The sequence below is a fragment of the Tachyglossus aculeatus genome, chromosome 1, assembly GCF_015852505.1.
Source record: "Tachyglossus aculeatus isolate mTacAcu1 chromosome 1, mTacAcu1.pri, whole genome shotgun sequence".
Classification (NCBI taxonomy): Eukaryota; Metazoa; Chordata; class Mammalia; order Monotremata; family Tachyglossidae; genus Tachyglossus; species Tachyglossus aculeatus.
In genome coordinates this window covers 165,783,485-165,810,479 of record NC_052066.1, presented here as the reverse complement: position 1 = coordinate 165,810,479, position 26,995 = coordinate 165,783,485, and the positions used below count along the sequence as shown (strand labels likewise).

Genomic DNA, 26,995 nt, shown 5'->3' with positions numbered 1-26,995 from the left:
AAAAAAAGCTTTCACCATTCGGCATCACCAATGGCTTTGGAAAATACATAATCTCTTCCGTTAAGATTCATAATGCCATCCTTAAGATGAAACTTCCACTTGTTTTTACTTCTGTGTATCTAAAGCAAACAAAGTACAAGCTGAAAGAGAACTAAAAAGCGTTGAACAAATACCATTATCATTATTATTTTACATGGTCCATTAAGTGCACACCCTTGAGAAAATTCCAGCTTCCAAATTCTAGAGCCCAAATCAAAGCCTACTCAGCAACATATCATATTAAAAGTTTCCACAGTGTTGGTTTTAAAACCACCTTAACGAGGTCTACAGCAATTTACTCAAGGGTATTGATAAGACTGGTGTTTATTCAAGGTCAAATTATGCTATTTACTCAACATTCTGATTACTGGACAGGGGAGGTCGTCGCTTTCTTGGTCAGAAAACGAAATAGGTCTGTTGATGCTTTTCGACAACTGAGGTCAGACTTGCTGCAGTTAACTGCAACCATCACAGTGCAACAGATGAACACAGGCCAAGTAGAGCCATACAAAAATAGAAAAGGCCAACACAGCGAGAGACAATGGTGTCATGGCCTACTTAAGTTAGCCAGGAATTTGCCAAGTGACCCTATGGCCCATTTACACACTACGCATCACCCACTGGAGAGCAGGGCCAGTAATTAATTCAAAAAAACCCCCAAAAAACAAAAAATGAAAAAAACAGGTACAGAACAAATGCTGAAAGGCCAAATTTTCAACAACTTGATCCTGGAAAATGCCATGGTCTCAAAAAATCTGCAACCGGGCAAATGAGAATGAGAAACTGGCATCTTCTTATTTGCCCCAACTCACAGCTATTTCTCTTTCTTTCTCACACAAACAGAATTGGAATACTAAAACAGTAAGGCAAAAAATGGCAATCTAATATTTTTGGAGGTTCTCTGTATTTTCTATTGAAGTATCTAGGTTTTACTGCAAAGAGAAAATTAAAGTGGAAACCATTCAATCGTATTTATTGAGCGCTTACTGTGTGCAGAGCACTGTACTAAGTGTTTGGGAAGTACAAGTGTTTGGAAGTAGCGTGGCTCAGTGGTAAGAGGACAGGCTTTGGAGTCAGAGCTCAGGGGTTCAAATCCCGGCTCCGGCAATTGTCAGCTGTGTGACTTTGGGCAAGTCACTTCACTTCTCTGTGCCTCAGTTACCTCATCTGTAAAATGGGGATTAAGACTGCGAGCCCCCTGTGGGACAACCTGATTACCTTGTAACCTCCCCAGCGCTTAGAACAGTGCTTTGCACATAGTAAGCGCTTACTAAATGCCATCATTATTATTATTACAAGTCGGCAACATATAGAGATGGTCCCTACCAAACAACGGGCTCACAGTCTAGAAACCAGAATTTTAAATGGTAGAACACTGACTTCAGGGAAAAGAGTATTTTTATTTTCTGTTTAAATAAGGAGCACAATCAAGACCCAGTTCTTCCAGAACCTGAAGACACTCCCAGGGAGCTCAGAAATCAAACCAGAAGCCAAGCAGCAAACCTGAGAACCCATTACACTCCCCCTCCCATAACCCTTCTCTCCTGGAGGGTTGAAGAAACTAAGACTACTACTACCTGTGTTCCTGCCACCTTGGCACACAAGATGAGGCTCATTCACACCTTTGTGTTTTACGATACTCAAAGATTTTACAGCGCGGGGTGTGGGCGATGCAGGGAATGGATGGGGAGAATCTGGTCCCTAGCTGGCCTAGTGTCCAACTACATGTGGAATCATAAATGGCACCACCATGAGAAGTAGTTAAGTTCAATACAATGCAAATATTCAATTCATAGGTGTACTATAAGTGCTTTTTTTTTTTTTTACCTTATCATATTGGCACACCACAACATTTTCTGTGTCGAACAGTTCTTGGCCTTCCTCATCACTCACATCATCTTCACTATTAAGGGGCTCCTAGAAAAGAAATGAAGAAGTTGACTGTCATCACGGGTATGACCAGCTTTGAATTTTGCTAAGGTTCAGGGAGCACAAAGGGTGATTTGCATTCCACACGAAAGAGAGTACACTCACCACAAGAAAGGATCCCACTGATCCTCTGGATTCCACTTTGGCTCCTACAATATCACCAGTGGCATTTAACACCTACTGGGTTGACAGCACACTGCACTAGGTCCTTGAGAATAGAGACACACAGAAGAGAAGGTCCCTGTTCTTGTAAAAGCTTAGTGCTCTTCATTCTCATTGTCTTTATATAAAAGATTGTGAGGCCCCCATTTGATCTATCTACACCGGTGTTTAGCAAGGCTTAATACCACCATCACACCGCTAGAATCTATTCAAAGACAGGTTAACACATTACCAATAGATTAAAGACCATGAGCATAGATACAAATGTCAAAAAGGAAAGATTTGGCCAGAAGGGGAATTGTCAGACAATGGATCTTTGCAGAAAGGCTTTAGAGATTGAAGTGGTGTGTGAGATGGGAGTTTGGAAGACGCTGTATAATTTAATGTATACTGTAGACCGTAAGTCCCTTGTAGGCAGGGATCACATCTACTAACCCAGTTGTACTGTACTTTCCCCAAGTACTTAGTACAGTGCTCTGCACACAGTAATCACCAATAAATAACATTGGTTGAGGAGCTCCGCTCAGGAGAAATGCCCTGAGCAGTGACAGAAGAGTTGTGAGTGAGACACACTTTACGAGGAAGGAGAGGAGAAAGTAGGTAGAAGGAGAACAGGATAATGGGCCAGAACGAGTTGGCTGATAGAGAACCTCCAAGCCAAGATTTCTCAAATGAGGGAGAAACTTGAGATGATGGCGAGATGATCCAAGTTCCTTTTGCCCCCGTCTCCTGCTGGGCCATCAAGAACCTAGGAGAGTCACATGTGGCAAGTGAGGGGGTTGGGTGGATTTGTCTTTTGGATGTGAATGCCGTCCCCTACACTCCACCGAAACTGGCCTCTCAAAGGTCACCAATGACCTCCTTCTTGCCAAATCCAACGGCTCCTACTCCATCCTAATCCTCCTCGACCTCTCAGCTGCCTTCGACACTGTGGACCACCCCCTTCTCCTCAACATGCTATCCAACCTTAGCTTCACAGACTCCGTCCTCTCCTGGTTCTCCTCATCTCTCCGGTCGTTCATTCTCAGTCTCCTTTCCAGGCTCCTCCTCCCCCTCCCATCCCCTTACTGTAGAGGTTCCTCAAGGATCCGTTCTTGGTCCCCTTCTGTTCTCTATCTACACTCACTCCCTTGGTGAACTCATTCGCTCCCACGGTTTCAACTATCATCTCTACACTGATGACACCCAAATTTACATCTCTGCCCCTGCTCTCTCTCCCTCCCTTCAGGCTCGGGTCTCCTCCTGCCTTCAGGACATCTCCATCTGGATGTCTGCCTGCCATCTAAAACTCTATATGTCCAAGACTGAACTCCTTACCTTCCCTCCCAAACCCTGCCCTCTCCCTGACTTTCCCATCACTGTAGACGGCACTACCATCCTTCCCGTCTCACAAGCCCGCAACCTTGGCGTCATCCTCGACTTCGCTCTCTCTTTAACCCTCACATCCAATCCGTCACCAAAACCTGCCAGTCTCACCTCCGCAACATCGCCAAGATCCGCCCTTTCCTCTCCATCCAAACGACTACCTTGCTGGTTAAATCTCTCATCCTATCCCGACTGGATTACTGCATCAGCCTCCTCTTTGATCTCCCATCCTCTTGTCTCTCCCCACTTCAGTCTATACTTCACGCTGCTTCCTGGATCATCTTTGTGCAGAAATGCTCTGGGCATGTTACTCCCCTCCTCAAAAACCTCCAATGGATACCAGTCAACCTACGCATCAAGCAAAAACTCCTCACTCCTGGCTTCAAGGCTCTCCATCACCTCGCCTCCTCCTACCTCACCTCTCTTCTCTCCTTCTACAGCCCAGCCCACAGCCTCTGCTCCTCTGCCGCTAACCTCCTCACTGTACCTCATTCTTGCCTGTCCCGCTGTCGACCCCTGGCCCACGTCCTCCCCCCTGGCCTGGAATGCCCTCCCTCTGCATATCCACCAAGCTAGCTCTCTTCCTCCCTTCAAAGCCCTACTGAGAGCTCACCTCCTCAAGGAGGCCTTCCCAGACTGAGCCTCCTTTTTCCTCTCCTCCTCCCCAATTCCCCCAGCCCTACCTCCTTCCCCTCCCCACAGCACCTGTGTATGTTTGTACAGACTTATTACTCTATTTTACTTGTACATATTTATTTTGTTAATAATGTGCACCTAGCTTTATTTCTATTTATTCTGATGACTTGACACCTGTCCACATATTTTGTTTTGTTGTCTGTCTCCTCCCTCTAGACTGCGAGCCCGTTGTTGGGTAGGGACCGTCTCTATATGTTGCCAACTGGTATTTCCCAAGCGCTTAGTACGGTGCTCTGCACACAGTAAGTGCTCAATAAATACGATTGAATGAATGAATGGAGACAGTGTATGATGATCATTGAACTACCTGAAGTGTCCCTATTGCTTAAATGCAGATACCCAAGCATTTTTTTTTAAAGCAACAGCTCGCCTGACAGAAGGCAATGGCAGCAAGGTAATAAGAAATCCCAGAGCTAAGAAGCTGTCTGAAGATGGTCTTCAGAGCTTGAAGGTGGGACCGGATGGTGATCAGTTTGACGTGATTTCCTGAGCAATAAGAAAGCCCGGCAATAAGCAGCTCTGGGTAGCCTCTCAAGCTTGAGGCTGGAACAGTGTGATGATACATTTGGTGTGACTGATGGGTAAGGGAATAATTCTGAGGAAACAAGCATTCTGAATAAGGGGATAGAGAAGGCCAGATTCAGAGAGAACCATAAGGGATGGCACAAATCCAGGTGAAAGATGAAGCATTTGTTTATGCTTTGGAAAGAGTATTAGTGTAATATTTTAGAGATCTGAAGAAAGAAATTATAAAATTATTCAACATGCTAGAAGTGGAGAAAGAAAGAATGCAGGACTAAAGAAGGACTAAATTACAGTCTTGGCTAGGCCAAAACTTAGTATCCTGATGTCACAACCTTTTATGTACCACAGAAAAGGAAATATTACTACTGGTAACACCCAAAAGACTGTGAAAATTATCTTATTGCCAAGTATTTTGTAAATATAAAACATTTGACTGAAGAATTACATTGTGTGCCAAGGGAAAAAGAAGAAAAAATGTTAATTCCTAGGAGAGGGGAGAAAAAGAGGGAAGATGGAGGGTGGGCTTTACCCACATTGAGATCTTCAGCAAGTCATTGGGAGTCATTCGGAGGATTAGACTGAACTGATTTGGCAAAGTGAGATAAAAGAGTGAGCTCTTCGGAAATGACAACCGAAGCATAAATAAATAAATGTGATCAGTCGAGGAATGGACTACATCAGTCTGTTACAACAGGACCTACTGGGGATTTATTCAGAAATTAATTTGCAATATTGATTCAACTCTTCACCTCCAAGCTTTTGCCATTTCGGGGACTCCACTTTCTCCACTCAAATCTGATAGATGGATTTTTTTCTTAATGGTACTTAAGTGCTTACTATGTGCCAGGCACTGTACTAAGCACTTGGGTAGATACAAGATAGTCAGGATGGAAATAATCCATGTCCCACATGGGGCTCACAGTCTTAATCTACATTTTAAAAATGAGGCAACTGAGGCCCAAAGAAGTTAAGTGACTTGCCCAAGGTCTCACAGCAGACCAGTGGCAGGACTGGGATTAAAATCCAAGTCCTTCTGACTCCCAGGCTCATGCTCTATCCACTAGGCCATACTGCTTCTCAAGGATTAAGATTTAATATTTATCCTGTAAAAGTTTGTCCCACACTGACCCACACTTTAGATGCACTTAAGTAGAGTGCTAAATGCTTAGCACAGTGCCATGCACATAGTAACCAATTAATAAATACCACCGATTGACGATTGAGCTAGAAAACACTATTATATGCTGCTTCAAGAGGCAGGTGATAGATATTTGATTATACCCAAACTGAATTTACTCAAAAAATTAAAAAAAAAAACCACCACTGAAATTCAGATGCAGTGTTGCCGAACAGTTACAACACAGTCCTAGGAAACAGGATCTGGGTTCTAATCCTGGCTCTGACACTTGTCTTTTGTGTGACCTTCGGTAAGTCACTTAACATCTCTGTGCCTTAGTTATCTCATCTGTAAAATGGAGATTAAAACCTTGCGCCCCACGGAGAACATGGTCTGTGTGCAACCTGATCAGCTTGTACCTACCTCACCGCTTAGTATAGTGTCTGGAACATAGTAAGCACTTAAATACCATTTAAAAATCAAAAAGCAACCACCCCGCTTTCCTTCAAGCTTATACAAGTCTTCTAATAAAATTAAAATTTCAGTCATTTTCTCATTTCAAAGCAAAGAGGCAATTACAGCCTACTGTGAAAAACAGGGGGATGGGAGGCAGGGGATATGGGTTCTTACCCCAGCTCTGCTATTGCCCTGCTGTCTGACCTTGGGCAAATCTCAAGGTATTTGCACTTCACTCACTGGGCAGTGGTTTCCTCATCTGTAAACTGGGAATATGACAACAACTCTTGCTAGCCCTTAGATCGCAACCCCCATGCACTATGCATATTGTTCACTGAGGGTTCACTGAGAATAATACACTAAACACTTGGCAAACAATCCTAGGAAGCTTACACTTTAAGGAGGGATGGAGGTACACAGACAGAAGTATTTACATCTAAGAGTTAAAAAAAAAAAAATTGGAAAGGTGGTCTGGCCTAGTGGAAAAAGCATGGACATGGGAGTCGAGACGACCAGGGTTCTAGTCCCTGCTCTGCCACACACCTGCTGGGTGAGCCTGGCCAAGTCATTTAACTTCAGTGCCTCAAATCCCTCAAATGTAAGATGGAAATTAAGTGCCTGTTTTCCCACCCACTTAAACTGTGAGCCCCTGTGTCCAACCTGATTAACCTATATCTACCCCAAAGCTTAGAACAGTACTTGAAACATAATGAGCACCTAATGGGGAAAAAAAGAAAAAGGGGGAAGAGAGAGGGAATGGGACTGTCCTACTTGATTATCTTGTGCCTACCCCAGAGCTTAGTGCAGTGCTTGGGGCAAGGGTGAGCACTTATACTATTATCATAATTATCATTTTTAATAATAATAATTACAATCAAGGAAACATGCACAACTTCTGATAATGAGCATAAGTGACTGGAAGGGCTTAAGGCTCCCCCACCGCCCCACCGCAAAATCCTGCGATTTACCTCTTCAACTTGCCCATCCTCTCCCCCATCTTTTTCTTTGTCTTCCTCTTCATCATCATCATAATCTTCCTCCTCATCCTCATCTTCTTCAGAGGACGTGTCCCCAGCCCCATCTACTTGTAGCACCAATGGAGCCTGTGGTTGTGCGGGCTGCTGTTGGGGTTGCTGCTGGCCGGTTGCGGTGATCTGTGCTTGGGCTGGTGTGGGAGCGGCCACCGTCGTGGGGATCACTTGTGTCTTGTTTCCCGTAAATAAGATCTGTTGAGGTTGGATGATCACTCCTGTCTGGGGTGGAATCCCTCCAGGGATAGGGGCCAAAACCTAACACAAAAGGAAATGGCTTACCACAAGTCAACCTTGCTGCACACATTCTGAAACCTGGATGTCACTGCAGCTAGTGTTTCATCGACACTTCGGGAAAGGTGGGCAACTTTGCGTTGCTTTCTTTTCCTCCCCTTGGCATACAGCTGATGACCCCTCTTTGGCCAACGCCCCTAATTTGCCACAAGTATCTTAAGCGGCCACCAACTGCTAGGGATCTGGCTCCCCCTTCTCCAACTCGACACTGACCGTCCACCCCCACTCAGATCCTTAACCTCTAGGTTTTGGAGGATGAGTCTGCTGGAAGACCAACTGTTTCTGTATTGCTTTCAACTCTGGGAAGAGAGATTGGGCCAGACCCACCACCTTTTACCTGCTGTATGACGGGAGCCTGCACGCCACCAGGTTGCATCTGAGGAATGACCTGCTGCTGCAGAACCACCGACTGCTGTGGCTGGATGATGTACTGAGCCCCGTTGGCAGTCCGAACTACTTGCAAGATCTGGCCTGTGAACATCAAACAGTTCTGCATGGATTAAAGTTTATGACAGTGATTCTGGGCCACTGAAATGACTGACGTAATGTTTGGGCCTGAGTTCCTCAAACATCCTGTATCGGGTCATCATAAATCAACATTCACAGTTCTCTATTCCTCCTCTCCCATCAAACTGTTCTGAAGCACTAACGCTACTTAGTCTACTGTTTCCAAAGGAAATCTGCCTGGGTGACACCTTAGGCTAATTAGTGGAAGGCACCTCAGTTCTTCAATCTGTAGTATTTACAGAGTGCTTATTGTGGGCAAAACACTCTAAGTGCTTGGGAGAAAACAATACATAGTTCTTACAATACACAACAGTTCTTATCCTGGCAATATGGCCAAAACGCAATCAGTATTTTACAGGGGACTGAACACATACATTACCTTCTCATTAAAATATGAGGATAATCCCAGAAAGGTAAAAAACAAACCCATAACAAATCAACTTTATTTTGCTTCGTGGAGGAGCTGTGACCACACACATGACCCCTCCTCGTCAACAACCTCTCCATAATTATGTGAATGAATTACCTGAATTAGTCAGTATCTGCTGAACGGGAGTAACACCGGCAGGCAGCGCCAAAGTAGCTGCAGTGGCTGCGGCACTCTGAAAAAGAATCGTATTTTTTGAGTCATCATTTTCCTCCAATCTGGGGGGAGGAGATCTGACAACGAAGTGATAGTGCAACCAATTCAAACCACTTACTGAAGACCTACTTACTGTGTGTAGTACACTTTATTAAAGACTTGGGAGAGCCCAACGGTATTACTAGACAAGAGCTGTGCCGTCAAGGAGCTCACCTGCTCAAGGCAGAGACAAACGCTCCCATCGATTTCAGGCAGAGGAAGGAAGGAATGGAACGAACACACACACACACACACACACACACACACACACACACACACAAAAAAAAAAAGGAGGGAGAGTGGAGGAATATGAGTAACCCCTCGAGCTTAGGTGGCACAGAAGCGCTCAGGTGACAGTAGGGGTGGTAGAGGGTGGAAAGAGCAGGAACTACTCGGGGAAGGAAAGGCGTTCCAGAGATGGGATTTCAGTAACACACTCAAGATGGGGAGAACAGTTGGACAGATGTGACAGGGAAGGGAGGACGAAATGCAAAGATGACAAATATTCATGAAGAAATCCTGACAGTAAAGGTGCATCAGAATCACATGGTTAAGTAGCCACTTCATTAGCTCTCTAGCCAATAATGATACATTACTTCAAAAAACAAAACAAAGAACCACCTTTTTATTGTTACTACTTTATCCTTAATCTTCAATTGCTGAAGACGCCTTTCTTGAAGATGGTAAGAAAAAAAAGAAATCTCAAAACTTTAGTCTAATGGTGTTACAGGAAGTGGCCCCTATATACATACAATTGATTTAGTTTTAACATTTTCTTCCAACTCTTCCTGAACTATGAAACAATCCCTTCATGTCTACACTACTTACAGGGGTGAGATTCAGCGTGCCAAACTAGAAGTGCTGCCCGTGAAGTCGGTACTTTGCTTTTTGTTAAGTTCAAACTGCAAATAAGAATGAAATCCCTTCTCCAGATCTTTATCCTATGGTTTTAAAAAATATATACAATTAAGACAATCCTAAGAAATTACTCTGATTTGAATTTCTCAAGTATTTCGACTACCAAAATTTACATTTTTTACCTTCACAATTTTCTACTAAAGCCTTCATATCTGACAGACCACCACTCTCCCCATCTTCAAAGACCAACTGAAATCTAATCTCCATGAAGCTTCCCTAACCCTTCTCACATCCCCAACCTACTCACCACGTCTGCTTCCCTTCTTCATCACTTACTCGTTAAAGTTCACGCCCCCTAAGCACAAACCCGTGGCTAGAGAAGCAGCGTGGCTAGAGAAGCAGCGTGGCTCAGTGGAAAGAGCCCGGGCTTTGGAGTCAGAGGTCATGGGTTCAAATCCCGACTCCACCACATGTCTGCTGTGTGACCTTGGGCAAGTCACAACTTCTCTGAGCCTCAGTTACCTCATCTGTCAAATGGGGATGAAGACTGTGAGCCCCACGTGGGACAACTTGATCACCTTGTAACCCCTCCAGCGCTTAGAACAGTGCTCTGCACATAGTAAGCGCTTAACAAATGCCATCATTATTAAACCCCAACACTACAGCCCTCATGTACCGAGATTTTTTTCCCTGTTGTTTTCCCCTACCCATAATTTTAATGTCTGTCTCCCCTGCTTGACTATAGGCTCAAGGGCAAGGATTGAGTCTACCAACTTTACTGGACTCTTCCAAATGCTTTTTTACAACTCTCTCAACACAGTTAAGGGCTCAATAAATGCAACTGATTGACTGAATGTCCCCAAAGGATGCCGATATATGTGGCATTATGTTCAATGCCCTAGTAAGGGTTAGAGGGGGAGTTTTGACTTTTTAGAACCCATTGATCATTTTTTCTTGGTTATTTTCCTGGGGCATCATTGGAAGTGTTGAAATTTTCTTTAAACATGAGGCCAAGGTTATGCATAACAAGGAAAATCAAAGTGCAAAATAATCATTACCCATGGAAAGAGTTTTTAAAACTCTATGGTTTATAATTTGGAAATTACCATTCCACCCCACCCCGGGATCCATGGACAACTCAAACTGGCCAAACACCAACTGGCTTAGTCTATTTAGACTTCTCTTGGACCGCCAGACACGGAGATTCAAGCAATCCACACCTGCAAGACTGTACATGTAAAAGAAAGGGGTCCCTCTGTGGGCATATAAATGGAGACATACACGAAGGCAGAGCCCAAATTACAACCGCCCCTCAATTCAACTGGTATGATCTGACGTCTAACCTCACAAGATATGCTAAATCTGTTCCCAGCATTCTAGCTGAGTGCTACAGGTAAGTCCCTTTCTGCTCCTCTCTGTCAGCCCACCAACCTGGACTGAGAATGAGTAATTGACATAAGGTTCACTAGGAGTTTCTGTGCTCAGTTAGTGTCCAATTTTCAGGGTGTCAAATAGACCCTGAACTGAAGGGGCAACTTAAAAATGGGTGATGGGCATATCTGAGTTCAGCGAGGACCTCAGAGAACTTTGGCCAACCAATGTCATTAGAAGATACTGAAACAAATTATGTTGAGCTTTTTTCCATTACCAGCTATTTTTTCAATGGTATTTGTTAGGCACTCTCTACTTGCCAGGTACTAAGTGCAGGGGTAGATATACAAGATAATCGGGTTGGGGCTTACAGTCAAACCCCACTTTACAAAGTAACTGAGGCACAAAGAAGTGAAGTGACTTGCCCAAAGGTCACACGACAGACAGGTGTTAGAGCTGGTTAGAACTCAGGTCCTCTGATTCCCAGGCCTATGCTCTTTCCACTATGCCATACTGCATCTTAGAAGTAAAACGTTTTGCACTAGTTTCCAAGAAAGCAGTTGAAATGGTAAATATGATAATAGTGGGGCTCACAGGCATGAAGAGGTACTCAGATAACAGGCTCCTACGAAGTTAGAAGGACCTGAGTTCTGGTCCCAGTTCTGCCACTTTTCTGCTGTGACAAATTGGGCAAACCACTTTCCTGTGCCTGTTACCTCATCTGTAAAATGGGGATTAAGACTGCAATACCCATGACGGACATGGACTACATCCAACCTGATTACCTTTTATCTACCCCAGCACTTAGAACAGTGCCTGACACATAAGTAAGCACTTAAATACCATTAAAAAAAAGTTCTTTAGAAAAGAAACCAGAAAGTTGCTGTTGAACTTAAGTTAAACTCTGTCTTTAAACTTTAGAGATGAAACCACTTCTGCAGTCAGTGAGGCAAGTGTCTACAACTGGCAGTCTCCTGAAAAAAGACTCTTAACGATATTACAACATCTCATCTGGTACTGCAATGATAATGTTACCACTGGGTGATGTTTACCACTAAGGTATACACCAAGTGAAGGAATTGTACATTACTTTTCCAGAGGTAATGCTTAAGTTTTTGGGAAAACATAACCAAGATATCACACTTTGAAGGACCACAACCCAGCTGTACCACAGGGTATGCCTGTGTGGGTACGAAGGTGAATACGCATATGTCCTTGTAGCCCTCATCAGAAACAACTAAGTTCCCAAGGTATGGAATCTGTGCAGCTACCCAATCTACTAAGAACAGATCAACAGGAGAAACGCCACATTTGGCTTAGCATTCAAAGGCAAGCTTTGTTACACGGTATTCATCGGTTATTGCTATGCACACAGCACTGTGCTAAGCGCTTTGGAGAATACAATATAATAGAGTTGGTAGTAGACATGATTCCTACTCCCTGGGAATTTCCAACAGACACAGTGTAAGAAGGACCAGATAAGGCTCCTCTAAGAACAAGAAAAATGATTATAAAAAGTCAGTCAGTGGAAAAAATGGTCTTTTGAAAAGTCTATTCCACAGTGAATGCATTCCTGTTCTTGCATGGTCCAAAGACTCCTGAATAAAACTCTTGTACTTCCTTGGAACAATGAAGTGACCCGCTGCTGCAGGTAACCTCCATACTTCGGGGAATTGTGCCTAGGGGAACAAGGGAATGGGAGAGAAGTGGGGAGTTGGGGCCACCCATTCTTATCCTACAGAGAACCTCAGCCCAAAGAGGCCTGGGGTAAGTGCAACTTTAGCAATGCTCTTCCCCAAGCCAACATACTGCACTAAGAACTGGAGGAAGTCTAACGGAAGCACAAAATATGCTCCCTGCACACAAGGTACTTACGTTCCCAGTCCATTTCCCCTTCTCAGGAAAAAAGAGGACATGAGACAGAGACAGGATGACAAGTGATCTCCCTCCTATGCCACCCTATTTCCCACATTTTAATCAACACATGAAGATTCTTTATGTTAAGGTCTTGAAATACACTTCTCTACCAACACTCTTAGAGCCTAATTCATTCCAGTATTTACAGGGTAATTCAAAGACAGTGAATGTGAGGGTGTGCCTTAAGGGAAAAAACTGAAATCTGACTTTTTAAAAATCATTTTGATAACACTAATACTCAGGCCTACCTCTTCACACCTTTTGCAAGCTGAAAGACTTGATGTGAACTAAAAAAAAAAATTTCAGTCTCAATCAGTGGTAGCTATTGAGCGCTTAATGCGTACACAGCACTGTACTCTTGGCTTCGGAGAGTACAATATACCAGAATTGGCAGACACACCCACCATCCACAATCCACCATCAAGGAACTTACTCTGATATGCCTAACAGTTCAACTGGTAGTTCCATGGTCACACCACACTTCTGAGTGCATGGACTGAATTTGATTTTCAGCTGCTCAAAAAAAGAGTTGAATTCAACTTCACAAGAAGTGGTTGTCTTTTCTTCCTAAGAAGATACCATGTCTCCCTCTTCTGGTAGACTGATTTAGTTCTATCAACTATAACCTGTAATAGAATTCACACTGAAAAAGCTTAGCTTCATAGTAAAAATTGCTTGTCCTTTTGGAAGTGGAGTTTCACACAGGCTGCTAAAACAGTTCATGCTTGAATTCTTTAAAGCCATTGCCCTATCACTGAGGTCAGTGCTCTGTACACAGTAAGCACTCAAATACTACGACTGGTCAGAAGACAGACAGTAGAACCGCTTTCCCCAAAGAGCAACAGTTACACATTCTCCTTTGAGACCAATCAAATGTATGTACAATGACTGGTGACTGAAATGTTTTGATTCAGGTCAGGGTCGGCAACCTTCGTTTTGCCTAAGAGCCACACTAAATGGAAGACGCTCCCCCAACCACCTCTGGGCCCAAAACCATGAGTTCGGCTGTCAGAGTTGGGGAAGCTTTGCACAAAACTATGATATTCAAAAAAACATCTGGCCCAACATGGTGGCTGTTTGGAAGGAGAAGAAGGGGTGGCTTCTGCAGGGGTTGTCATGAAAGAACAAACAGGATTTGGTGACTGAGTGGGTGTAAAGAGAGAGAAAGACAGACACACAGAGAGAAGGAATAGTCGAGGCTGGGGGCTTGGGTCAAGGGGAGGGTGGTGGTGTCAATGGCAATGGGATCATCGGGGGGAAGAAAAGATGAAAATTAAAGGAAGGTATTAAGCACTTACTGTGTGCAGAGCTCAACGAAGCACTGGGAAGGAATACAAAGGAGGGAATTTGACATGGTCCCTCAAGCTTGAGGACCTAGAACCACAGCCGCAGAACCCCGCTCTTGGATATTCTGTCAGAGACCTTGGGGGGTTCACTATAATGTAGTCGAAAGCTCCTTTGAGGGCAGGGAACATTTGGGGAAGGGGGAAGGAGGAAAGTGAAGGAAAGTCACTCAAGGTGAAACCTCCTCCATCCTGGACCTAGACCATTCTGTTTCCAGGCTCGCTCTCAAAGGTGGCACTCTGAAAGATGGCTGGGATATTTGAAGATAATTCCTTCTTCTGGAAGAATGTCTGTCTAGTGAGTACGGCAATGCTAAACACAAGAAGCAACAGCTCATAATGCAAAAGTCTGCTTTCCTTTCATCAAAACCTACCTTGATTCATTGCTGAAAACCTTAAAGTCATTCCCTCAAAATTTAGCTATTTTGTATTGTTCTTGATTTTTTACATAGCTGTTACACAGGGTCTTACACAATCAAAACAGTATCATGAAGAAAATCAACTGGAAACCCATCAACATTGCCACACTGGTGCCTTACCATGCCTGAAGCATTCATATGCTGTATCAGCTTAGAATCTGGAACAATAACTTGCTGAGGTGCTGCTAGAAACAATGAGAGACAGAGCGAGAGAGAGAGAGCGAGAGAGAGAGAGATCAGGGTGATCGAATACTCCAACACAAAGAATAGTGTATCTCCAATTCAAAATGGTATGGTACCACTGGGATTTTCAAACTACTCATTAATTTCTTCCCTCATAAAGAACCATAATATCCCAGGCAAAAAGAGGACAAACTAAAGGTCAACTTTGACTGCCCCACCTCTCCTCTTCATCTACCACCCCGAGCCCCAGAAAGCAACACACTTAGATATATGTGAATCAGCATATTCATTCTTCAAATTTCAGAAAAGGACACTGCCAACATCCCAATAATCCATGAATGACAAGAGGCAAGTTTCAGTCAATTTGAAAGTAAAATCCAGGCAGCGGAGCTGAAGACCATGGGAAGATCAGTCTTTAGTATTTTCACTCATGCCATTTCAACTGGCTTAATAAATTAGAACCTCTTCACAGGTTTGGGTCAACTGAGGTTCAGGGATACCAATCTACTTCATGATCTAGATACATTTCCACAACCTTTGGAAACCCTCTGAATTTTTAAACAAATTTCTTCCAAGAAAAAGAGTAAACCCTCAACTTATCCTGTATATTTCTTTTAGGTTCCCTGAGCATGCTCATTTTTAAGAAAATGGCCCCAAAATTTATTACCCCATGCTTTAGTTGGTGTGATTCCGCCAGCAGAGGACAGTGATCAGCAAAACAAGGGTTACCTTCCACAGGGGCCCCGGAGAGGAATGGAGAGAAGCCATTATCCTCTCCGACAGGACAGCCAGTGAAGCTTTTCAAATCGGCTCCGATCCTCTGGCCAAGATGAAGTGATTTACCTAACTAACCTGTCTCCCCTCTCCCTTAGAAAATGACTCTTACCTTGCTGAGACGCTGGGATGAGGACCTGTTGCGTCTGAGATTGTGGCTGCACAGTCTGCTGCGGTTGTGCTTGCTGGTGGTGATGGTGATGATGATGCTGTTGCTGCTGCTGCTGTTGCTGCTGCTGCTGCTGCACTTGCAACAAAAGCTGCTGCTCTTCTGAATGAAACCCATCCACCGCCTTGGACTGCATCAGTTTGTTCTCCCATAACTGAAATTTGTTAAAAAAAATATATAACAACTGTAGATAAAACTAGGAGGAAAGAATTCAAGCACACTGCACTTGGCCCTCATTTTAAACTGCAGTTTTTCATTAATTTAAAATAATTGGCAATGACAAAGAGGGAGAGATTTTTTTTTCTATTTGGCTGATGATCCTAGGTCAATCCATATTCCCTGCCCACCCACCTCCCCACTTTAACTGCTTTGTTTTTCTGTACTAACTTGCTACACTGAGAAGAGTACTGGATATCTGGGAGGGAAGGGTTGTGACTAGTATACTACTCAAGCTTCTATTTTCAGATTCAAGCAACACTCCAGCAAAAAGGTAATCATGTCAATTTATTCCATCCATATCAACACGTAAATCCTTTTAAAAATTTTACTTGATTACCTTCTTTCCCCTCTTGATTCTTATGAAGATTTTATGTTTGCTCTCAAGAGCTGTCTCTCTCCCCTCCCTCCCTCAAAAAAGAAAAATCACTTACTGAGAAGCATCATGGCCTAGTGGACAAAGCCTGGGTCTGGCAGTAATTGTGGTATTTGTTAAGAACTGTTCTAAGCACTGGGGTAGATACAAGCTAATCAGGTTGGATATAATCCCTGTCCCACATGGAACTCACAGTCTTAATCCTCATTTTATAGATGAAGGAACTTGGCCAAGTGACTTGCCCAAGGTCACACAACAGACAAGCAGCAGAGGCAGGATTAGAATCCTGGTCTTTCTGACACCCAGGTCTATGCTCTACTCACTAGTCTCCGCAGCTCCGTCAAAGGACCTGGGCTCTAATCCCAACTCTGCAATTTACTTGCTGTGTGACCTTGGGCAAATCTGGGCCTCCAGTACCCCAGTCTTAAAATGGGGAGTTTCTGTTCTCCTTACCCCTAGGATTGTGGGACAGGGGCTGTGTCCAAGCCAATTAATTTGTATCTATCCAGCGCTTGGCACATGGTAATTACTTTAACACTACCATTACTATTATGAATAATAATCTCAACCAACCCTGAATTTGTTCATCTGAAATTCAACTAACAACTTAGTGATGGATGAAAGCGTGCACACACACACACACACACACACACACAAACACACACACACACCTGCCACACACACCCCCGCCCCATTATAAATAAGAACACTGTTACTGGATTTGGGATCATGTCCGCTCATTCTGTTGTACTTTCCCAAGCACTTAGTATAGTGTTCTGCTCATAGTACACACTCAAAAAATACCATCAATTGATTGTTAAATACCATTCTCAGCCCTTGGGTATATTATCTAGTCTGATATTTCATCTTGATATATTCACTGTAGGACTTAACTCATTCATGTCCTTGCTCCTGCTCCCGCTATTTGTAAGTGGTGTTCTATCACAGTGTTTCCTTCGGGAGACTGTAAGATTGCTGTGCACAAAAATTTTCTTTCTTGTGTACTTGCCAAACCGTTTACAAATAGTAGAGTTGTCCTTCAGTTTGAGAGGTCACAGCCATGAGACTGAGTAGACTGTGAGTTCGTTCTGGGCAGGAAATGTGTCTACCAACTCTACTGTATTGTACTCCCAAGCACTTAGTACAGTGCTCTGCACAAAGTAAGCACCCAATAAATGCAACTGATTAATGGCAATATTTATTGAGTATCCACTGGGTGCAGTGCATAATACTAAGCACTTAAATGCAAAATGAGGTAGTGACATCTCCTACCCCCACTGTACCTGGCACTTCTGAAGGATACAACAAAGAAGTGAACCACCTCATGCTCATGAAGAGCTTACCCTCTAATGGAGAAAGAGATAAAAAATATTTACAAAGAAAGAAATCAAGATAAACTATACAGTTAAATACACACATGCAGACGTGCTGGGGATTGGTATAAATAATCAATCATTGGTACTTATTACTACATGCAGAGCACTGCTCTAAGCACTTGGGAAGTAAATAAGTTCACAAACACTGGTTACTGCTATTTGTGAGAATATTTCCTGCATACTTTCTCCATGAAAATTCAATAGGGCAATTTGGCTAGTCTCTGGCAATTCAGGATACACCCTGCCCAGACTAAAATGGTTCAGAGGGAAAGCTGCATCCTACCGCCAACAGGATATGTGCATGTGTAAACTTTGCAGGGAACCATGTACACTCTTGCCCAGCCTGCCCTGTGCCCTATGGGATGACAGTGGGAAGAATGAATGCAACCTGTGGCCACAAACTCTGAAGATCTCTGGAAGCTTCAAGGCAGCAGAAACCTGTGTACTTCTCCCCCATTTGGTGACCCTTTGTTGAATACAATACTCAGATGGTCTCTGGATGGGTTAGGTGAGGTACTTTTCACTCACAGAAAACAAGGGCAAGGGGGGGAGGGAAAAAAAAAAAGAGCATAACAGGCCCCAGAAAGGGCCTCCAACAGCAGCAGTCCTCCAATAACCAATAAAATCAGTCTCCTCCACAACCACATGGACCTGAGCCAAAGAACAAGAGCAGCACTACAGCAGAGTAGTGCTAGCACAGGGCAGCCTCACCAGGCTTCTACCTCTGGGTGGGGGTGAGGGGGAGAAAGAGATGAAGGTCACCCACCAGCAATTGTCTGAATGCACCACCCCAACCAGAAAACCAAGATTGGGCAAACCAGGATTCCCTGAAAGCTCCCTCCGACTTTTGTTTTGGCAGTATGTGCGTGTTGGGGGGGGTGGGGGGACGGTGTTAGGCCAGGGAAAGGACTCAACCTGGGTGTACAGCACTGTACTAAATCTGTGGGAGAGAGAAAACAGACAAGACCCTTACCCTTTAAAAAAAAAAAGATAATTACGATTTGGGTAGGTAGACACTAAAGCAATTTATAGGTAAGAGGAAAAAATGGGAATATGAACATGAGCTAAAGTATAAGTAATAGATTCTGTGGCAGTTCTATCCCAGTGTGTGGGTGGCACAGCAATGCTTTAGTGTCAATTGGGGGTGTTATATCTTGGACTGTTGAGAGATTAAGCAGTGGCAATGAGTGGTTTGTTAATGGAAGCCAGTTGCAGACAGAAGAATCGTGGGAAAAGGAAAATATGAATGTATGGTATGTAATGTCAGCCAGAAGGTATGGGGGAGGGGAACTAGAAATGCCCCCCTCCTTTCTAAGGCTAAGTCAATGTAGGAACACGATTGTCACAAGAAAAGGGACCTAGAAAAGAGGTTTAAAACTGATCACTGTCCTTCTGATGGCTATTCCTGAGTCTGATGCTTAGTTCAGGCATTTAGTAGTACAGTGCTTTGTAAACAATAAGGGCTCAGCCAGTCAATCATATTTACTGAGTGCTTACTGTGTGCAGAGCTCTATATTAAGCACATAGGAGATTACAATATAATAACAACAGACACATTCCCTGCCCACAATGAGCTTACGCTCAATGACACACCACTGAAAGATCTAAGAAAAATGACCTCTTCACTTTGGAGCAAACCCAACTACTTATCACCACAAAAACCCAAAAAGCCCACATGAATAAAAATTCTCCTGTGGCAACTACAGGTGCAAGGATCGCCATGAATATGCAGCAACAAAATGACAACTCCCAGCGTCAGATGGCATCATTTCCAACAGTATTTGTTAGGTGCTTACAAATCAATCAATTGTATTTACTGAGAGCTTACTGTATGCAGAGAACTGTTCATTCATTCACTCAATCTTATTTATTGAACACTTACAGTGTGCAGAGCACTGTTCTAAGCATTTGGGAGAATACAACAGACTTAGCAAACACATTCCCTGGCATATAGGCTTACTATGTGTCAAACACTGTACTAAGTACTGGGACAGGTACAAGTTAATTACATTGGATAAAGTCCCTGTCCCACATGGAGCTCAAAGCCTAAGTAGAAGGGAGAATAGGAGAACTGACACATAGACACTTTAAGTGACTTGCCCAAGGTCATATACCAAGCAATTGGCAAAGCCAATATTAGGGCCCAGGTCCATGCTGTTCCCGATAGGCCATGCTGCTTCTAGTTGGAGAAGTGCGGTGTTCCTCAAAACCTAGGTAGATGGATATTCTTCAGCTATCTAATCTTTATTCTTTGAACAGTCCAATATACAAAAGAGCAGTTGTTTTCACACTATTTCTTTCCAGGACTTTATATTACTTAAGAATTACTCAGGATTATAAATGAATCAATCAATCAACAGTATTTGAGTGCTTACTGTGTTCGGAGCACTGCACTAGGCACTTGGGAAAGAATAGTACTGAGTAGGCAGACAGTCCCTGCCCACTATGAGCTTAGAGTCTAGAGGGGGAGATGGACATTAGTACAAAAAAATTCTTCTACCTCAAAGAAGCCATGGAGGTTTTCCATGAGAGTCTGTCCAGACAGTAAAAGAAAGAAACCTCATCAAGAAAAAGTAATATTTGTTTTGGGCAAAGGAGAATAGTAAAAATGATGGTTATTAATAAAAATGCAACAACCTCACCAACCAGCACACCGCATGACTAGAATGGTTAATAAGACCATAAGTGAACCCTAGCTGAAAAATCCAGGTCACCTGAACACACATAGAAACAAACAAAAAGAACCACATTCAAAAATCACTACTGGCCAAAGTCAATCAATCTAGATCTAGCTGAAAAATTAGTAAATTAAAACCAGTCCTCTAGACTGTAAACTCCTCATGGGCAGGGAACATGTCTACCAACTCTTTACTGTCCCAAGTGCTTCCTACAGTGCTCTGCACACAATAAGGGCTCAATAAATACCACTGATTGATTGACCGTATTATTCATTCTTTCTACTGGTACCTTGACCCATTTAACACACGAAACATCACATTTACCATCACACGTAACTTCAAACCAAAGGCCAACATGTAGGACTACAGCAAATTCCACTGATGGAGGCTGGTGGAAATTAAAATTCCTGTTCCGGGAAATCTAAATCATCTGATCATTAGATAAACATGGAAGCCAACTTTACAAGTGTTTTGGAAGAAAATAACTCACTGTTTTCAGTTCCAGGAGGACTTGCTCATCTACTCCATCATCCAAAAACACTTCTCGAACATCATTGATGACGTCTTCAATCACAGATCGGTATAACTTGGGCTTTAAGAAAAAGAGAGAAAAATAAGTGGTTTGACGGGTGAATGGGGTGGGGGGGAATCCTAGCATTAGGATTTAATTAAAGCATATTTGGGTTTTGTATGATTGGTACACTGTCTTTAGGGGTAACTCTATGCTTTCGTTAAATGGGTCCATAAAGAGATAATAATAATAATAATAACGATAGTACTTGTTAAGTGCTTACTACGTGCCAAGCACTGTTCTAAATACTGGGGTAGATACAGGGTAATCAGGTTGTCCCACATGGGGCTCACACTTTTAATCCCCATTTTACAGATGAGGTAACTGAGGTACAGAGGTTAAGTGACTTGCCCAAGGCCACACAGCAGAAAAGTGGCAGAGGCGGGATTAGAACCCACGTCCTCTGACTCCCAAGCCCATGCTCTTTCCACTAAGCCATGCTGCTTCTCTAATTATTATCCTGCTACTGATCAGACTGGGAGGATTTCACAGAAAAAGGAAAACCCACCAAAGGAATATAGGGTGGCCTAACACGTTGGCTTTTTGGCAGTTTGCCGAGGGAAACGACTTGACAGCATAAGACAAGACATGTGAGAATGCCATCGTTTCCTCGGTCAGGTCCCGTATCCCTTTCTCCACCTTTCTGGGCACCCATTTTTGGCCAATTGTAAGAAGTCTCTGTATATTCACTGTGAACTAAATTGATTACCTCTGTCAGTTCAGCCTTTCTAGATTGTAATGATTACTGAGATTCCTGTAACTGACATTACTTCCCAGAACAAGTGATAATTCCAAGCCAATAAAAAGGGACACGGTTTTCACTGTCTTTAGTGTATGGACAGGGATGGGAATACAGTAGCCCAAACAAAGGGTTTAAATTACCCTCTATCTCTAACTCACATACTCTGTAACATGAATATGAGAATGTTTCTCCCTCGAGGTACTGTCGAAGCAAGACAGGAAAAAGGGGAATTTTAAATAATGAAAGGTTTACCCTAAATTCCCTATACTTTTTTTCAGCACAGTAAGATTTTTAGATTTTTTTCCATTCATTTCGCATCGCAGGTCCACCACCTGACATACTGAATGCCAGCTCATCTTCTTCACTGTTAATCATCTATCTGTCCCTAAGGAACAGTAACCTCAGAAGCGCCAAGGCAGACTCCTAGGACAGAAAGAAAATGGAAATCCACCCTCTTTATTACTCTGGAGCTCTCTGAAGGAAAGATACTATGTAAACCCAAAACAAACATCTCTGCATTTAAACAAACATCTCTGCATTTAGCAAATGCTTGCAAATACTAAAGCTACCCTGGAGCTGCCAATCAAGGGTTTACCTAAAGAGGAATGATGCTTTGGAGGAAACAAAAAAACAACAACAAGCAAACAACAAAAAAACCCAAAAACCTAGCCTTGGAAAAGCATTCTCCCCCAAAGGGCATATACAAGTTCACTCATGATTCATCAATTTAACATTGTCATCAAAGAAATGAATAGTTTCCAAAGCAAATGACTAAGCAGTGATCAAATTCCTCCACTTGATTGTTCCCTGTTCATCAGTTTTATACTGAAATTGATCACACAAATCTGATTTTACAGACGTTATGGAGTGTACGTTCCAAAACAATTTCTCGTGGGAGTCTATTCTCAACGAAAGCAAAGTATTGACGCTTGCAAAATAAGGCATTTGGTAAGGTGACATTTTAAAAACAAACACAGTGACAGGATACAAGGTTACTATGAAAACAGCCTCTGTCTCAAAAATAACGATTCTGGGACAGAGGTTTCACTCCCTTCTGGATGAAGCAGCAATGCATCTCAAGACTGCTGACATTGGGCTGAATAAGTATTTTAGCTTGAGTACAAGAAAATAACCGAGCCCTCCATAAGGCAAATCTGGAGAGACGAATTAAATCATCCTATTAAAAGAGTCCATAAAAATTAGAACAGAAGGATTTTTTTAAGGAAATCCTGGACTTTCTATAGTATGACGTGGAATAACATTCTTACACCAAGGGGTCGATAATTGGCAACATTTGTTTTTGCTATGCGCGATATCGGAAGCTGCTGTTTTCACGTTCAAACTGTATTCACTGGAATATTTAGTCACCTGGAATTCTTCCTTATTAAAACGCAGAAGGGAGAAAAAGGTGGAAAGGAAATAATGGCTGATTTTCAAATGAATCTCCATCGGTTTAGACGGGGAACCCCAAATGGGACAGAGATGGTGCCTGGCCTGATGATCTTGTATCAATTCCCCCAGCCAGCTTAGCCCAACGCTTGGCACACAGTAAGCCCTTAAATATCAGAATGATGATTATCACTCTTACCACAAAACCAGATGTCTGTTGGCCACCACTCACAAAGAGCATTCCTGAATTAGAGTGCCATCAAACTAACGTGGCTGAAATCCCTCGCCAGGGCCTGAAACCTTCTTAAACCGTGTCTGAAACCCTCTTACCACCCCCAGAACTTTAGAAAAATGTAGTATTTCGTTTTTTACGACAGACGATTTCTAACCGAGTCGAAAAGCATCGGTCAACGCAATGGCTCTTAACTAGCCTCTCGGAAGAGAGGGTCCCTATTGTTTCAAGCCCTGTGTTTAAGCAAAAGAGGGGTTTGCAGATCCCCCCCCCCTAAAGGGGGCTGGGGGGCAACCTTTTCTCTGCCCTATCGCTTCACCTGAAACCCGGAGAAAGTTAATTTGCAGGCTGGTGGGGGGGGGGGTGGGGGTGGGCGGACGGTTTGGGGGAGTTCCTCTTAGATGCAAAAAATAATAAAACGAGTTTCGCATATCGCAGCAGGCCCGAAATCGCGGGGACACCCGTCACCTCGCACCCTTGATCGAAAGCCGACACTTTTAACGGGGGGGGGGCGGTGACTCTGTTAGAGACAGAGTCGTCGTTCCCCCCACCGCCCCCCCAAGGCTGGGGAGGGGGCTCCCCGCGTCCCCGGCCCTGCACTGAGGAGCCCGCACCTCCCAGCCCCGCCGGCTGCCGCGGCTCTCACTATTTAAAGCCCGATCTGGTGTTTAAATGGAGAGGCGGTGACGTAGGCCTGAAAAGCACCTTCCCATCCTGGCAGAGTCTATATTAGAGAGCGGCAATGGCTCTATATAAACAGGGCAGCCAAAGGGAGGAGGACCACAAGGAGCGGGGACGGAAAAGCAGCAGCAGCCATGATGGATCGGTCCTTTTTTTCCTCTGTCTCTCTCTGTGTGTCTGTCCTCTCTGTCTCTCGGGGAGAAGTGGCCGACCCAGGGGGGCCGAGTCTCCACGGTAACGGTCCTGGGGACGGCGTTTGGCGTTGGTCAGTCGGGGCGCTCGGTTCGATGCTTTTATTATTGTCACTAAAGGAGACTTTTGGATGGGGGGGGGAAGGAGGTCGGTGATGGCGCTGCTTCGGCGACGGCAAAGGTTATTTATGTGCCTGATTTTTTTGCGAACCAATGCGAGGGGAAGGGGCGGAGGGGGGGCAACGCGGCCACGTTGAAGGCCGGAGTGGTGGTGGTGGTGGTGGTGGTGGTGGGACGGTTACCTGGGTCCGTGTGGGTTTGTTTTTTTTTTCCTCTCCCCTCTCGCCGGTCGGGCGAGATTTTTGGGTTCGCCCTTCGCCATTTTAGCGATTCTGAAGGAGCGGGACGAGTGCTTTTCGACCTTCGCCTGGAGTTAGAAGACGCGTAAAATGGCCCCAGGCAGGCCTCGTTTCACCTCCGCGTTAAGGCCGTGGATCGTCCCCGTGCCCCAGGACGGGGGTGGGGGGGGGCCTCGGAGGGCTTCACCGGGGTGGTTCTGCCTCGATTTACCCCCCCGCTCCCGCCGCCCCGCATCCCTGCCTCCCCCCCGCCCCCCCCCACCTCCGCCTCGCTCGGCGGGAAGGGAAGGAAGAGGCGATGGCGACCGGGGGAGGCGAGAGGGCGACCGAAAGCCGGGGTCCTCTCCGCCCCCGACGTCGTTGCCACCGCCTCCTCCTCCACCTCCGTCGCCGGGAGGCCCCCGCCGGTCCCCGAGTCACATCCTTACCACGGGGTTTGTATTTGCCGAGTTCGCCATTTCCACACACACAAAAAAAAAAAGTCAAAAAAAAAAAATGCACCGAGATCACCGCGAGTTTAGAGGAAAAAAAAAAAACAAAAATCGCGTCCCAGAGGTGGAGGGAGGGGGCGGGGGGGGAGGGGAGAGGTTCCTCCCAGAGTCAAAAAAAAAACAAAACACGAGATTAACCCTCAAAATGAAGAAAAATGTCAGGCACCCTTCGGGGGCCGGGGAAGGAGTCCCCTTCCCCCCGCCCCGAGGGCCGGGAAAAGGAGCGAAGCCGCCGCCGCCACCGCCGCCGCCGCCACGGGCTGCAGCCACCAGCCGTCCTCTCCGCCCGCTTTCCCCTTTATATAGCGAGCCGACGAGCTGCGCGAGCTCCCACCGCCGCCGCCGCCGACGAACAGGGGCAGGGCGGGGGCGCGCCAGACATCGCGAGACCTGGGAGGGGCGGGGGGGCGCGCGCGAGAAGAGCCGCCGCCCCGCTACGTCACGCGGCCGCTGGAGGCGTCGAGCCCGGCGCGCGTGACACCGCCCGAGGCGGAAGTGCCTCCCGCCCCTGGGTGACCCCCCAGGCCACTATACTGACAAAATAAAATAAATAAATAGAGTAATAAATATGTACAAACATATATACAGGTGATGTGGGGAAGGGAAGGAGGTATCGTATTTATTGAGCACTTACTATGTGCAGAGCACTGTGCTAAGCGCTTGGGAAGTACAAATTGGCAACATACAGAGACAGTCCCTACCCAACAGTGGGCTCACAGTCTAAAAGGGGGCGACAGAGAACAAGACCAAACATACTGACAAAATAAATAGAATAGAAAGGTACAAGTAAAATAAATAAATAAATAGAGTAATAAATATGTACAAACATATATACATATATACAGGTGCTGTGGGGAAGGGAAGGAGGTATCGTATTTATTGAGCGCTTACTATGGGCAGAGCACTGTGCTAAGCGCTTGGGAAGTACAAATTGGCAACATATAGAGACAGTCCCTACCCAACAGTGGGCTCACAGTCTAAAAGGGGGAGACAGAGAACAAAAACAAACATACTAACAAAATAAAATAAATAGAATAGCTATGTACAAGTAAAATAAATAGAGTAATAAATATGTACAAACATATATACATATATACAGGTGCTGTGGGGAAGGGAAGGAGGTATCGTATTTATTGAGCGCTTACTATGGGCAGAGCACTGTGCTAAGTGCTTGGGAAGTACAAATTGGCAACATATAGAGACAGTCCCTACCCAACAGTGGGCTCACAGTCTAAAAGGGGGAGACAGAGAACAAAAACAAACATACTAACAAAATAAAATAAATAGAATAGCTATGTACAAGTAAAATAAATAGAGTAATAAATATGTACAAACATATATACATATATACAGGTGCTGTGGGGAAGGGAAGGAGGTAAGATGGGGGGATGGAGAGGGGGGTGAGGGGGAGAGGGAGGAAGGGGCTCAGTCTGGGAAGGCCTCCTGGAGGAGGTGAGCTCTCCGCAGGGCCTTGAAGGGAGGAAGAGAGCTAGCTTGGCCGATGGGCAGAGGGAGGGCATTCCAGGCCCGGGGGAGGACGTGGGCCGGGGGTCGACGGCGGGACAGGCGAGAACGAGGTACGGTGAGGAGATTAGTGGCGGAGGAGCTGAGGGTGCGGGCTGGGCTGGAGAAGGAGAGAAGGGAGGTGAGGTAGGCCCCAGTTGGGAGGGTGGTGGGGGGCAAGCCCAGCTAGAACTCTTGAGGGAATGTCTTTCCTAGCGATGAACATTAATCAGGGCCAAGTCGCTCTGACTTGAACGTGGCCCGGGGGATGTCACGGAGGTCACTGGTCACGAGACCCTCCAATCTATCTGTCACTCAGAACGTCCAAGGTGCTGTGCCTCAGTTCCCTCATCTGTAAAATAATAATGACAGCATTTATTAAGCGCTTACTCTGTGCAAAGCACTGTTTTCTA

The 26,995-nt window shown here is 44.7% G+C and overlaps 1 protein-coding gene across 3 annotated transcripts; it reads right to left on the bottom strand.

Moving 5' to 3' along the window:
• Positions 1 to 25,117, bottom strand: GTF2A1 (general transcription factor IIA subunit 1). Of its 3 annotated transcripts, none has more exons than XM_038743296.1 (9): positions 25,017 to 25,117; positions 20,914 to 21,015; positions 15,721 to 15,931; positions 14,772 to 14,836; positions 8,648 to 8,723; positions 7,952 to 8,085; positions 7,258 to 7,578; positions 1,867 to 1,956; positions 1 to 119 (listed from the first exon to the last, which is right to left on the bottom strand). In XM_038743296.1, the coding sequence occupies exons 1-9, from the start codon at positions 25,044 to 25,046 to the stop codon at positions 12 to 14; spliced, it is 1,137 nt and encodes a 378-aa protein (XP_038599224.1). In that variant the 5' UTR covers positions 25,047 to 25,117; the 3' UTR covers positions 1 to 11. The 3 variants fall into 3 exon arrangements, with proteins under 3 accessions (XP_038599224.1, XP_038599222.1, XP_038599223.1); XM_038743294.1 differs by lacking the exon at positions 25,017 to 25,117 and adding an exon at positions 23,325 to 23,641; XM_038743295.1 differs by lacking the exon at positions 25,017 to 25,117 and adding an exon at positions 23,325 to 23,641 and having other exon boundaries at positions 14,772 to 14,833.
• Between the last annotated feature and the right edge of the window lie 1,878 nt (positions 25,118 to 26,995).